Here is a 12,925-nt window from a genome sequence, read left to right as displayed (position 1 = left end):
GCTATGAGTTTATGAGGCTACGACCTGGCCGTGGCCTTTGTACACTCATGGCCTGACACTGACCAACAAATGACGTCAATAGACAAGTCTTTGGCCACAAAAGAAAAACAAATTATTGTGAGTTGTATTCAACAGTTGAACCAATGGGATCACTTGTTTCCTTGAGCTCTACTAACGACAACTCACAAGCGGTCCACACAACTAAACATTACGTCAAAATATGGGTGTTAGTGGGATTTAGTGTCAGGTTTATAAGTTAACGATGACTGCGGTATGTCACTCGCTTTCAGATCGGACGATCCTGAGTTCGAGCCTCGATCGCCGCTTAATTGAGTCCTTGGAAAAGACTCTTTACTCACATTGTCTCACAGTACTATCGAGTTATAGAAGGAACGAAATTGACATCACTCAGATCTTTGTTATTGTTTTTAGAAATCGATTTCGGTGATAAGTTCTCATTAAATGATATCAATCAGACTATAAACGTTTACGGTTACAATGGCTTTTTTTCTGTTGATACTTTATATCCGACTGACGGATTTTGTGAGTGTTTTAGAAAAATGCATAACCTCATTAAGTTTACGAAGGCTGCGGTCAGCGTCGAGCTATGAGTTTGTGAAGGCTACAGCCTAACATAGACCAAAGAATAACGCCGCAATACAACGCGACGATCGCCAAGAGAACGTGAACAGTGAGTTGTCTGCAATAGTTCAACACCAAAGGGATCATTTGTCAACTTTAGCACTACTAAGGACAACTATCTCACTATTTCACTTTCTTTTGGTGATCGTTAAATTGTCTTGTGACGTTATCTTAGAGCGGTGTCGGGCTACGGGTTGACAAAGGCTACAGTTCAGCCCATCTTGAGTTCAGTTAGACTGCCTGACACGCAGGTCACGTGGGCATATCACATGTTCTTAATGTGACATGAATATTGATGAGGCATGTTCATCTTTGTACTGATGAACTAAGGACAACGAGGAAATGGTTGGTACATGTTGTTTCCTTAATATCCCCCCCCCCTCTCTCTCTCTCTCTCTCTCTCTCTCTCTCTCTCTCTCTCTCTCTCTCTCTCTCTCTCTCTCTCTCCACCCCACCCCCATTCTATTAACTATTTCCAAAATCTCTGCCTTCTTCTCGACGTTCAGTTTAGTCCTTCCCCCCCCCCCCCTCCCCCAACCCCACCCCCTTCCTCATTCTCAAACGTTTCTCTTCTTTCCGCCAGCTTACAAACTGTTACAAACAAACCAAAATACTATATTTTACCACCACTCCTTCTTCAAGCTACCAAAGTTACAACATCAAGATAATGAGGGTGGAGGGGAGGGCAGAAAGGGTAAAGGTGTAGTGTGTGTGGGGGGGGGGGGGGGGGGCATTAAAGAGGCCGCCGAAAAATTAAATTAAGTGCATGCCAGCGAATGTCAATGATGTAATTACTTCACTTGTAATTAAGTTGACTTCGTCACTTATTTCCCTCCTGCCCAGTTGGTTGCTCGGGTCAACGGTACGTTCTGCCAGTAGCGGCGCGAGCTTTCGTCGTTGTGGGGCCAAACTCTACATTATAGAACTGCCTACTTTCATTTTCAAACAATCGTAGTTTACATAAGTAAAATTAATGTCGCTATTATAGCTTTTAAAATAAATAATTTGCCCTCATAATCGTGACCAGAAAATGCTCCAAAATTCTAACTTGATGTTCTCTGGAACGAAACTTTCATTTTCAACATGATTCATTGAATCAAAGACGTATATGCAATTCTGTTGTTGGAGTCAAAAATTCGAAATACAACAAACTTTTCGTAGTTTGACATTATCAAGCTGATGATGATGATGATGATGATGATGATGATGATGATGATGATAATGATGGCGATGACATCAATAACGGATAATAACTATCAATAGAAATGGTAACAAGTATAGTGACCTATAAATGTGTCCAAAAAGAAATGAATAACTAACTAACTAACTAACTAACTAACTAACTAACTAACTAACTAACTAACTAACTAACTAAATAAATAAATAAATAAATAAATAAATAAATGAATAAATAACTAACTAACTAAATAAATAAATAAATAAATCAGTTGCTCACTTTAGTAAGAGAAGTTTTGGCTTTGCCCACACAAAACCCTGTGTCATAATCCTGGGGAATGTAATGTTATGCCAAGAGCTTCTTGTCAACAAATACGGAAGGATGGGATAGTTGTGGGGCACGTGACTTGAATAAGGTCAACACTTTCCCCAAAAGCTGCTCTGTCCTACACCGATAAAACACTTATTTCACGTTTTGGCCAGAAAACTTAAACTTCATACAAACATCTATAAATTAAAACGACCCCAACTTGTTAAAATTTCTTTAACCCGAGACTCTATATAAGTCACGTGATTCGGAGTTTTTGACAAAATGTGAATCATTTAAATTAATTGATATCATATTATGAAGTAAAATTCAAAAGTAATGTTTTGTCCGATGTCAAAGAAGACCACCCCCCCCCCCCCCTAAAAAACTCCAACAAACAAACCAACATTTTTTTTTAAAAGACAAAAACAAGATGGGCGGAAATGTTGATATGCAATTGAAATAACTTTGTGTGACAATTGATCTATAATAAGAGCGGGTGAACACGGTAAACGTGACCCATTTGTTCGAGGTGAATCAATTGGATGACTGGAAAAAATTTCTAAGTCCAAATTATAAGCACTGTAAAAAAAAAAAAACAAAAAAAAAAACAACCCCCCCCCCCCAAAACAAAAAAAACCCCCGATCCCAGCTAGTTTAAAATGATTAAACCACAGACTTCTTGTTGACACGTCAGAGATAATTAAAATTGATAAAATAAAAAAAAAAAATAATTAAATTCCCTTTATTCATTCCATAGGGGAAATTTGTCTCTAGGGTCTATTCCAAGGGAAGACTGGAATAACCCAGCCGTCAGCGGCAGTGCAGCACCGCAAATTGAGCTAAGGCGAGGTGACTTGCTCAAGGCCACACAGGGCAGCAGCTTCTTATGGTTCACACTATTATGTTATGACGATCGACCCAATCAGCAAAGTCCGGTCCGCATTCGTGCACCGTCGCGAACCCGCCTGGTAGCATCGTCACAACACACCTTTCGACTAGATGCTCTGCCGTTTCGGGTTCTTGCCCACAGCGTGGACATATTGGACAGGAAGTTAGACCCCACTGATGTAACGCACCGGCCGTTAGGCAGCTCCTCGACCGAAGCCGATTTGCAGCTACCCAGTGTCTCCTCTTACTGGTATCAAAGCCTGGCAACTTCTCACCAAGCTTAGAGGAGTGTAGGTCCCCGCCCCCACGAGGGATTGAATTCGTCCAAACGACTTCCATCTCGTATGTGCAGCTCTGTCCGTAGTCAGGGATTCTGCGTACAAGGGTTGCCGGGACTTATTTCGGCTCGAAACGGGGGCACCGTTCATTATGCGCATGAGAGGGGTATCCCCATTCCCTCTCTCTTTGATCTTACTCAGCCAGTTTCCCGTAATGGTCTCCCTCCGGACATCGGGGGGCTGGATCGCTGCCATTACCGGGCCCCATTCTCTAGGGGTTGTTGCTAGCGTTCCCGACACTATGTGCATCGACTTGCGAAGTTTTACATCCACCTTCTCACGTTTCTGCTTCTACCCCACACTGGAGCGCAATACTCCGCGGTGGAATAGCATAGTGCCAGGGCGGATGTTCTCAGGAGCGCTTGGCTAGCGCCCCAAGTCGATCCCGCCAGCTTCCTCAGAAGACTATTCCGCTTCTCTATCTTCCGGGCAACCCCTTCGAGATGAACCCGATAGGTAAGACTGCGATCCAACGTCACCCCTAAATATTTTGGACGCGGCTCATATGGGAGTGGCTGGTCCCCGACTAGGACATTCAGTTTACGGGTGTGCCAACCACTGCATAAGTGAAATGCAGTGGCCACGGTTTTTGAAGTGTTCATCTTCAGGTACCACTTGTCAAAGTAGGATTTGAGTCTGGTGACGTCCTCGCTGAGTACGCTCTCGAGACGGGTCCACACTTTACTCTGAGTAACGAGTGCCCAGTCGTCTGCGTATCCCAGCCTCAGGGAGGAAGTGTTCGGCATATCGCTAATGTAAACGTTAAACAACATTGGCGCAAGTACCGACCCCTGAGAGACCCCATTCTTCAATTTCCTAACTTTGCTCGTGGCGTCTCCCAGCGCGACGTGGAATTGCCTTTCCCCTAAGATCGAAGAGAACAACTTCAAGGTCTTTTTGCACCTTATGATTTTTGCCAGTTTGAGCATTAACCCATCGCACCAGACCGTATCGTACGCCGCTGATAGGTCTATAAACACAGCACCTGTTTGCTGTTTTCTCTCGAACCCGTGCTCGATATGCTCTGTAAGGGCAATGACCTGCTCCGTGGTGCACCTCCCTTCCCTGAAGCCTGCCTGCTCAGGTGGCAGGGCAGCGTCTAGGACCGGCCCCCATCGGTTTAATAGAACACGCTCCAACAATTTGTAAAGACAGCTCAGCAGCGATATGGGTCTGTAACTGTCTGCCTCCTTCGCCGGCTTCCCTGGCTTCAGGATGGCAACTATCTTCGCATGCTTCCACACCTGTGGAAGCTTTCCGTTTGCAAGGATGTCAGACATTGCCTCTGCTAGCCAGGCCCGTGCCCTGGGGCCCAGATGCGTCACCATATCGGGATATACACCATCTATCCCAGCTGCTTTGCCGTTCTTCACCTCGCTAATGGCTGCACCCACTTCTCGGGGACTGAACGGGGCCGTCCAGTCCGACTCCTCCGCAGGTAGCGAGTCCAAAATTGTACGGTACGCCTTGCGGACACCGCGCTCAAAAGCCTGATTAGGGACCCGCTTGCTACGGTTCTTAATATTCTTGGCAATTGTGTCTGCCTCGCATTCCGGTGCAGCCTTCGCGAAATTCCGATCTGGGTCTAATTTCTTTATCAAACGCCAAGCGTGGCGGCTGGAGTGTGTAAAGTCGAGACTTTCCACGGTCTCCTGCCACCGTTGCTTCCTTCCCTCTGCCAGAGACTGAAGTAGTCTATCGGCTGTGTCCTGGGACTGGGTCTGCTGGTACTCTCGGTACAGCTCTTCCGACTCTGCTGTCCAGCAAGGGGTGTAGAATTTCCGTTTGCCCCGTGGAATAGAGCGTTGAGCGCTCTTAACCAGTAGCCTACTAAATCTGGTTATATTCTTGGACTTGGGAGGAATGGCAGGGCAGACCTGCTCGATATAGGAACTGAATTCCTCCCAGTCAGCCTTCCTGAAATTCCATCTGCAAAGTGGGAGAGACTGCACCCTCGGTATTGTCACCCCAGCTGTGACAAGAACCGGCCTGTGCTGGCTATGCGGAAAGTCCCCGAGGACTGTCCGCTTCACCTGCAGCGGTTCACCGTTCGCGCCTTTCGTTACGAGGGTGAGGTCTGGAGTATACTCCTTCTTATGGCGGGTACCCCGGAAGGTACCCTTGGCTGTAGGATCATACACTAGGTGTAGATCATTACAGTCCATCCATGAGCGGAGTTGTCTTCCTGCCTCGTTGCAGTCTCGGTAGCCCCATTCGTGATGGTGGCTATTAAAGTCTCCCAGACAGATGGAAGGATGGCTGACCACCGGTACCGGTGGTGTAGTCCAAGTCGCTCTAGGTGGTTTGTAAATATTATGCAAACACAGTCCACCTACTTCCACGGAAATTCGGTTCACCCTATTGCTGTCCGTTACGCTCTCAATGACCCTTACCGTCGATGGCTCTTTAGCGTAAACGCTAACCCCTCCTTTGAGCCTCGAAGTGTCCTCGCGTTGGACCACCGTATAGCCTGGGATCTGGAATCGGGAAGATTGCGCGCCTGAATAAAGGTGGGTCTCCTGTAACAGGAGGATATCTACGCAGTGAACGGCCAATAGCTTTGATAAAAGCTCATTTTTTGCCATACTCTGGCTCTCGACGTTCAGGGACAATATACGCGTCAGTTCGCCATCCCCGCCTCGCATTTTCCGATCGGCAGGCCGCGAATCGATTGATGCATGGGACGTTTGCTTTTTTCTCGGACGTGCCGACGACCCTGGCGACACGAACGCGGTATTATTTGGCTAGGCGGCAGACCGCTTCGCCATTGACGGGACTGATTGGGACTCGACATAAGGATAATAGTGTGGCGCCCGGGATAGGGCTGCTATTCGGGCACCGGGTTTGGATCAAATTTAGTCACACACCGGGGCGAGCAGCTCATGTGGCTCGTTGGCTCGATACCCGGGATGGTCTCGTGACGGTCGACCGGGATTTACACCTTTGCCCTCCCGTGTGCCTCAAGCCCCCTCACCAACTGCAAGGTAAAGATCCACGAGGGGGCACACAGGGCAACGGCAGGTTATCGAACTCGGTACCTTTTTGGTACGAAGCAAAGACCGTACCGCTGAGCCACGTTGGATACTGATATCACGTGAAATAAAAAGTTTTCTGACCAAGGGAAAAATGCTTTAAAACTTTGGGCCAGCCAACTCGTCCTTCAAATATCGATCGATATAAATTACCCTTCCCTTCAAGACCATAGAGCCAGGGCAGAAAATTTTTTTATTTTATCCGGGATCAATCTTGGTCCCTTTGGGTGTGAATCGTGCGCTCTATTAACTGGGCTATCGGGACCCTTCAATAAAAAACAAAACAAACAACAACAAAAAAAATCAGAAACAAAAAAAACAAAACAAAAACACACAACCCCCCCCCTCCCAAAAAAAAAAAACAAAAACAAAAAAAAACAAACAAACTCAACATACACATTTAAAAAATTTGGCCAGAAAACTCGTCCTTCAAATATCGATCGATTAGAATTACCCTCATCTTGTCAAAAACTCTCAGACTTGGCATAGGAGAAGTCTATGTTAAATTTTTGTTTTTATTTAGTTTGTTTTATCATAAAATTGTTTTATTTATTCTTTTTTTTTTTTGTTTCTTGTTTTTTTGTTTGTTTGTTTTTTGTTTTTTTTGTTGTTGTTTTTTTTTTTTTGTCGTTTTTTTTTTGTTTTTTATTGGGGAGGGGGGGGGGGGGGGTTTGTTGGGTTTTTTTCAAAGTATATCGGAAATCTTAATGACGGTACCGGTATTTGTTTTAACGCAGGGATTACAAGTTCAGCTTAAAAATTCAGTTTTCAACGCGACGTTCATTCCAACGTATTACCATTTTGAGACGAAGGGGTACATTTTGATCTACCTGTATGTCAGGATGACCCATCTGTCTGCTCCCCCCCCCCCCACCCCTCACGTACTCATACCTTGATATTTGATCACCAGGTAGGCAGGCCATTACCAGCTAAGCTGGCTATTTCCAGTTTGAGGTTAAAGATCAATACATTTACACATTATATATATAGTGTATATTACACCGTTAACGGCCAAACTCATTATCTTTGAAATGATAATTTCTCATAATTTTCAACTCCTGGCCGGAAGGTCCATAAGTCACGCAGAGTTGAAGTTGAGTCCTTGGAAAAGGCTCTTTGCTATTTGTTGGTCTGTCTGTCTATCTACTCACTCTCTCTTTCTCCCCCCCCCCCCCTCTCTCTCTCTCTCTCTCTCTCTCTCTCTCTCTCTCTCTATTTCCCTCTCTCTGTATATATTCTGTATATATATATATATATATATATATATATGTGTGTGTGTGTGTGTGTGTGTGTGTGTGTGTGTGTGTGATGCGGATGGCCTTCAATGTAAGCTGGAAAGAGCACATATCAAATGAAGAGCTCTACAGTGACCTCGAAGATACAAAAGAGAAGACTGAGACTTGCGGGGCACTGCTGGAGACACAAGGAGGAGATGGCAAGCAGTCTTGTGCTATGAGAACCACCTGAGAGAACCAGAAGCAGAGGCAGGCAGAATAAAACATACATTGGCTGTCTGCTAGATGACACAGGAATGGACAACACCCGGGAGCTGCGTACGCTTATGGAGGACAGGACAGAATGGCGAAGACTTGTGGCTCATGTTGGGCGCCCCAAGGGGCGGCCTAAGTAAAAGTAAGGAAACTAAGTAATATATATATATATATATATATATATATATATATATATATATATATATATATATATATATAAATCTATATATTATATATATATATATATAATATATATATATATATATTATATATATATATAATATAAGTATAAGTACGGTTGTAAATAGTTAGAAACCGTTTTTTGACGGAGGATAAGGATGATTGTTTTTTTACCTGTTAATCAATATGTTGAGTTCGATGATGTATTGAATGGTATTGTTTTGAGTTCGATGCTGTATTGATTGGTATTTTGTTTTGAGTTCGATGATGTATTGATTGGTATTTTGAGTTCGTTGTTGTATAGAGTGGTTTGTTTTTTTGAGTTCGATGTTGTATTGATTGGTATTTTGAGTTCGATTTTGTATTGCAAGGTCATGTGACCTACCTGAGCGTGTGTTTATTGAGTGTTCGATTTGCCATCGATTATGTATCGAATGTTTAATTGCGTAATAATAGGGCTATACAGCTGATTAAAAAGGATCCTATCCTGGTGTTATTAGGTTCCGACTGGTTCAACCGCGCCGCAGCGCAAATTGAGGTTACGCAGTACAGTCCAAGGACTCTAACGCTGAGCCGCGTTGTTCTTACTCCTGAGTCTAATGACTTATTAATTTAATCAATTAAAAGTCCATTGATTCCCTCAAAGGTCAAAGGGCAAATAGCTCAGGCGTCAGCCGCACAGCAGCGCCGCACACAAAAAAATAGGTCAAGGTCATTCAGAGCAGCCGGTAGTCTAAATCATTTTTGATTGGTTCTTTCAAATTCTCCGATCTTGATCGGATATCATATTGTCATAATCTCGTCCGTTTGATTGGTTCTTTGAAATATATTTTTGTCGGGACAGTGTCGTCGTAAAATGAGTGGTCTTGTGAAAGCATTAATTCTCAATGTAGAACCAGATGAAATGTTCCATTGTGTTAGAACCGTGATAGATCAATGTTTTCATCTTTGTCATCAATCACTCTTTCAACAACCAGTATTGGATAACCCATTGGGTTTTTGCTCGATGATTGATACATTATTTCAGCAGCATATCAACTAGTATAGGATAGTGATTCTAATTGCTTATGCTAGAAGAGTAGCTTTACGTCATCCAGACAGGGAAAGTTTTTCTCAGATCGTTAGTCTTCATCTTGAGAAAAAACTTAATCATTGGCTCGAATCACATGGTGGTTGGTTAGCGATGCCTCGTCAGATTATACCAGAAAGGTATTGGATAATGCGTCTCATGTGTGTTTTACTTCGTGTACTTTTGTCTTGACTGATACTGAAATGGAACTTTTTGTGAAAGATTTGCTTCTCGATCAACAGATAGATGATCGTTATCAGAAAGCAATTGCGGGATATGATAAGTATATTCACGAACATTTATCGACCTGTCCGTTGATAGAAACCAGAGAACAATTGTATATCGTCGCAGACGAATTATTCTCTCAGATCAGCTGGGGTAGAATCATTGTTTTTTTATGTTACATTAAGCGTGTACTCCGTATTCACCCGGATAGAGAAAACTTTGCTTTATTTGTGGGTTCATATGTGGACAAAAAACTCAGCAGCTGGATTAAGACCAACGGTGGGTGGCCCTCTATGATACAGGAGATTTCGCCCGTCAATCGTTGGACGAATCGAGTACTTTTCCCCATGATGTTTTACTTTGTGATTTGGTGTGTAATCGAACAACTCAATTATCTTTTGAGTTAATGATCACATTGATGATTCGAATCATTTTTTATGTTTTGAATAAAAGAAGCTATATCTTTTCATCTTGTATTTTTTACTCTTTGATAATTATATTACCCAACAATTTGTTACAGTTTCGAAGGATTCTTTTTTTATGCTAATTTTTCTTTGAAATTTAACGTGAACATTTCGAAACTGAAACAAAAGTAGTTCCCCATATAATAAAATTAAAATCTTCTTTTACAAAAAAAAAAAAAACAAAAAAAATACAACAAAAAACGAAAAAAAAAAACAAAAAAAAAACCGACATAAAACCATGTGTTGGTGAATAAAATTCATTTTGTTTTATTTTTTCACAACATCGAAAGCAATGTACTTTCACACACCAGTTACACCTTATACAATAATGATCTAAGGTCATTCACACATTCACATATCAAGCTTTTAAATCATCATTATAATTTTCTATAAATATTAATAAAAAAGAAAAAGCAAAAAAACAACAAAACTTGACCAAATAAGATTACGATCTAAATAAAAATGTAATTAATAATAATAATAATAATATAATAATAATAATAATAATAATAATAATAATAATAATAATAATATAAAAATAATAATAATTAATAATATAATAATGATAGAATTATAAAAATACGATAAAACAAAAGATCATAGAAACAAACGAAAGAAAAAAAACAAAAAAAAACAAAAAAAAAACAACAAAAAAAAAAAAAACAACACTTTCATACACCATACACATCTTATAAAATGATCATTCACACACTCAATCATTAAACATTTTTTTATAAATGATTAATGGGTAGCAATGTCACATATATATCATAAACATCATTTTCATCACGTCATAATCATCATCAACAACAAAATATTTGTAATTAAACAATTTAAAGCAAGTCTTAATTTCATAAGCGATCAAGCAATCAAAAGCAAACGGTTAATGCTTATCAATTGTATTGTAATCATCATAATCATCATCATTACATCATCATCATCATCATCATCATTTTCTTCATTTTAAAAATCATATATTAAGGTATAAAGTAAATAGAATTATGTCTTGTTTCGTGTACACGAAATAAATTTTATCATAAGGAATCTTTTTTTTTTTTTTTTTTTAAACAACAAACATTCCAATTAAGATTACCCAACCAAGGTGCCTCGGGATAAATGAGTAACAGCTCTTGCCACTTTTAAATCGTTCATACGAAAATGATAGGGATTAAAAATAGATAAAAGTTTTGACAAACTTTCACCTTTACTTTTCTTCAACACGAAATATATAACGTACAAACCACACGTAGAACTGGTTATACCCTGAATAATACGCGGGTTGTGTTTACAGCTTCGACTATTGTTTTCCACAAATCTTTGAATTGTCGGATACGCAGAAGGCGGGAACCCAAAACTATCCATATATTCTGCCTTTCCCATCCCGTTAAAATACACAGATACCCAATGTTTTCCGGGACCGGAACTCGACTCTGTGTTAATAATGTACGCAGCTGGTTGACGAGAATTCGGGTTGTTCGGAAGTCTATCTTTAGGATAAACACCTCGAAAAATTCGTCTCGCCCTAACGTGTCCGTTTAACATCGTTTCGATTTCTACGTTGTTCATGATGAAAAGTCAGTGATCACCTGACGAGTGCGATCAATTTCTATTACACTATCTAATTCGCTGTAACAGAACACAATGATCGGATCAGCTAGTGGGGTCGAGAATTTAAGTTCTAGTCTAAGCGACTCGCTTTTTACCAGTTCAAACTGGTTTCCGTCTAATAGCGATGGTGACAGATCAAAACCAAAAAGACTACAACCCTGAGAGTAAGCATTATAATCTATTCCATTTCCGGCATCGTTGTTAACCAGTCCAGCTGCTAGCATAAGACTGTGATAACTCTGACATATTGTTTACTACTGAAATTCGGAGTTAGTGCTTTGGACGGTATCTGTTTTCCGTTCAAGTACAGGGCTAGATAGGACAGATCAAAGTGCTGGAAATTAAAAGGATTCTTTTTGTAGTTTCCATTAAAGCTAGTGCTTTCGATTAGACCCAGTACGATCTTAGTCGGGGTTTGCGATAAAAACAAATTATCTTGCATTGCACTTAAATTTCCTTTTGGAATAGAAAAGGTTTTATGGACAACGCGCTTCATGGGGTATTTACAATTGCCGATGTGAAGTGCTTTCTCGTGTGACAGGGCCACGGCTGGGTTTAATTTAATCTTCCTAACATACAACGAGGCGTGTGTAATTACACTCTTAAACCCCTCAGCATCGGTCATGAGATGGAAAGCATCTTTAGACGGGATAAGCCTCAACTTTACATCAACTCCATTAATTAGATACCGTTCTTGATGCATGAAATCTAAATGTAGTTTTCCCATCATATCCACTTCTTTACTCTCTTTCACCAGCTCTTTCCGTGCATCGAAGCCAGCATTTGTACTATCCGTTATTTCTAGTTTACCCGGGGTGTCCTCGTGAAAAAATTCCATTGTCAGGTGACTCCTTTTCGCACCTTGATCATAATTCAACATTGTTTCTACAAAACTCCTAAAAGGATAAACGTTCTCACTTGACGTCACCAGAACATCGTTCAAAGTCATATCCACTTGTGAAAACAAGGCATGAAACCAGGTGTTAACAGGGGCAACATTGCTATCGGCGTCTAAATTAGTTCCATCCGCCTTTATTACTTTAACGCGTACGTGCATAAATGTGTTATGCAAATCCAAGTAGTCTGACGTCCCCCCGCTGATCGAAAATTCGATCGGACCTCCACTCGACAAAGTAGAGATCGGATGGTATTCCACAAACAAACCATCCTGAACAGCAGTCTGGGTGACGGGTAATGAGAACAGATCGAGTCCGCTGTGTACACTCTCTGCGGAATAGGGATGTAACAAAGCCATGATAATTAACCAAAAATGTCTTGAGCTACGTTCTTTCTACGTCTCTTCCTGGTCTTTTGCCGTGTCTGAGTAGGTCGTCGTCGTTTTATACGCCGAGTCACACGTCCGGGTGGCGGGCGGCGCGGCGGCGCGGCGATGAAGTTGAAGTCAAACCACCCACGGCTCTGTTGAGTAATCTTTTCCCACTCTCCCCCGCGCGTCGTTTTAAAGCTGTTTTAACATTTTGACCGGAAATGACGTCAGATGCT

At 41.5% G+C, this 12,925-nt stretch overlaps 1 protein-coding gene across 1 annotated transcript; it reads right to left on the bottom strand.

Moving 5' to 3' along the window:
• Positions 1 to 11,639: 11,639 nt before the first annotated feature.
• On the bottom strand, positions 11,640 to 12,677 carry LOC144959292 (uncharacterized protein F54H12.2-like). The gene has a single exon (XM_078891834.1). The coding sequence runs from the start codon at positions 12,675 to 12,677 to the stop codon at positions 11,640 to 11,642; it is 1,038 nt and encodes a 345-aa protein (XP_078747960.1).
• Between the last annotated feature and the right edge of the window lie 248 nt (positions 12,678 to 12,925).

This window comes from Berghia stephanieae, chromosome 13 (assembly GCF_034508935.2).
Source record: "Berghia stephanieae isolate SIO BIC M18660-M18661 chromosome 13, UCSD_Bste_1.3, whole genome shotgun sequence".
Classification (NCBI taxonomy): Eukaryota; Metazoa; Mollusca; class Gastropoda; order Nudibranchia; family Aeolidiidae; genus Berghia; species Berghia stephanieae.
The sequence above is the reverse complement of the archived record's forward strand: the minus strand, read 5'-3'. Positions and strand labels throughout refer to the sequence as shown.

Coding starts and splice junctions, on each gene's coding strand:
- LOC144959292 (XM_078891834.1), bottom strand. CDS start 12,677: ATGGCTTTGTTACATCCCTATTCCGCAGAGAGTGTACACAGCGGACTC.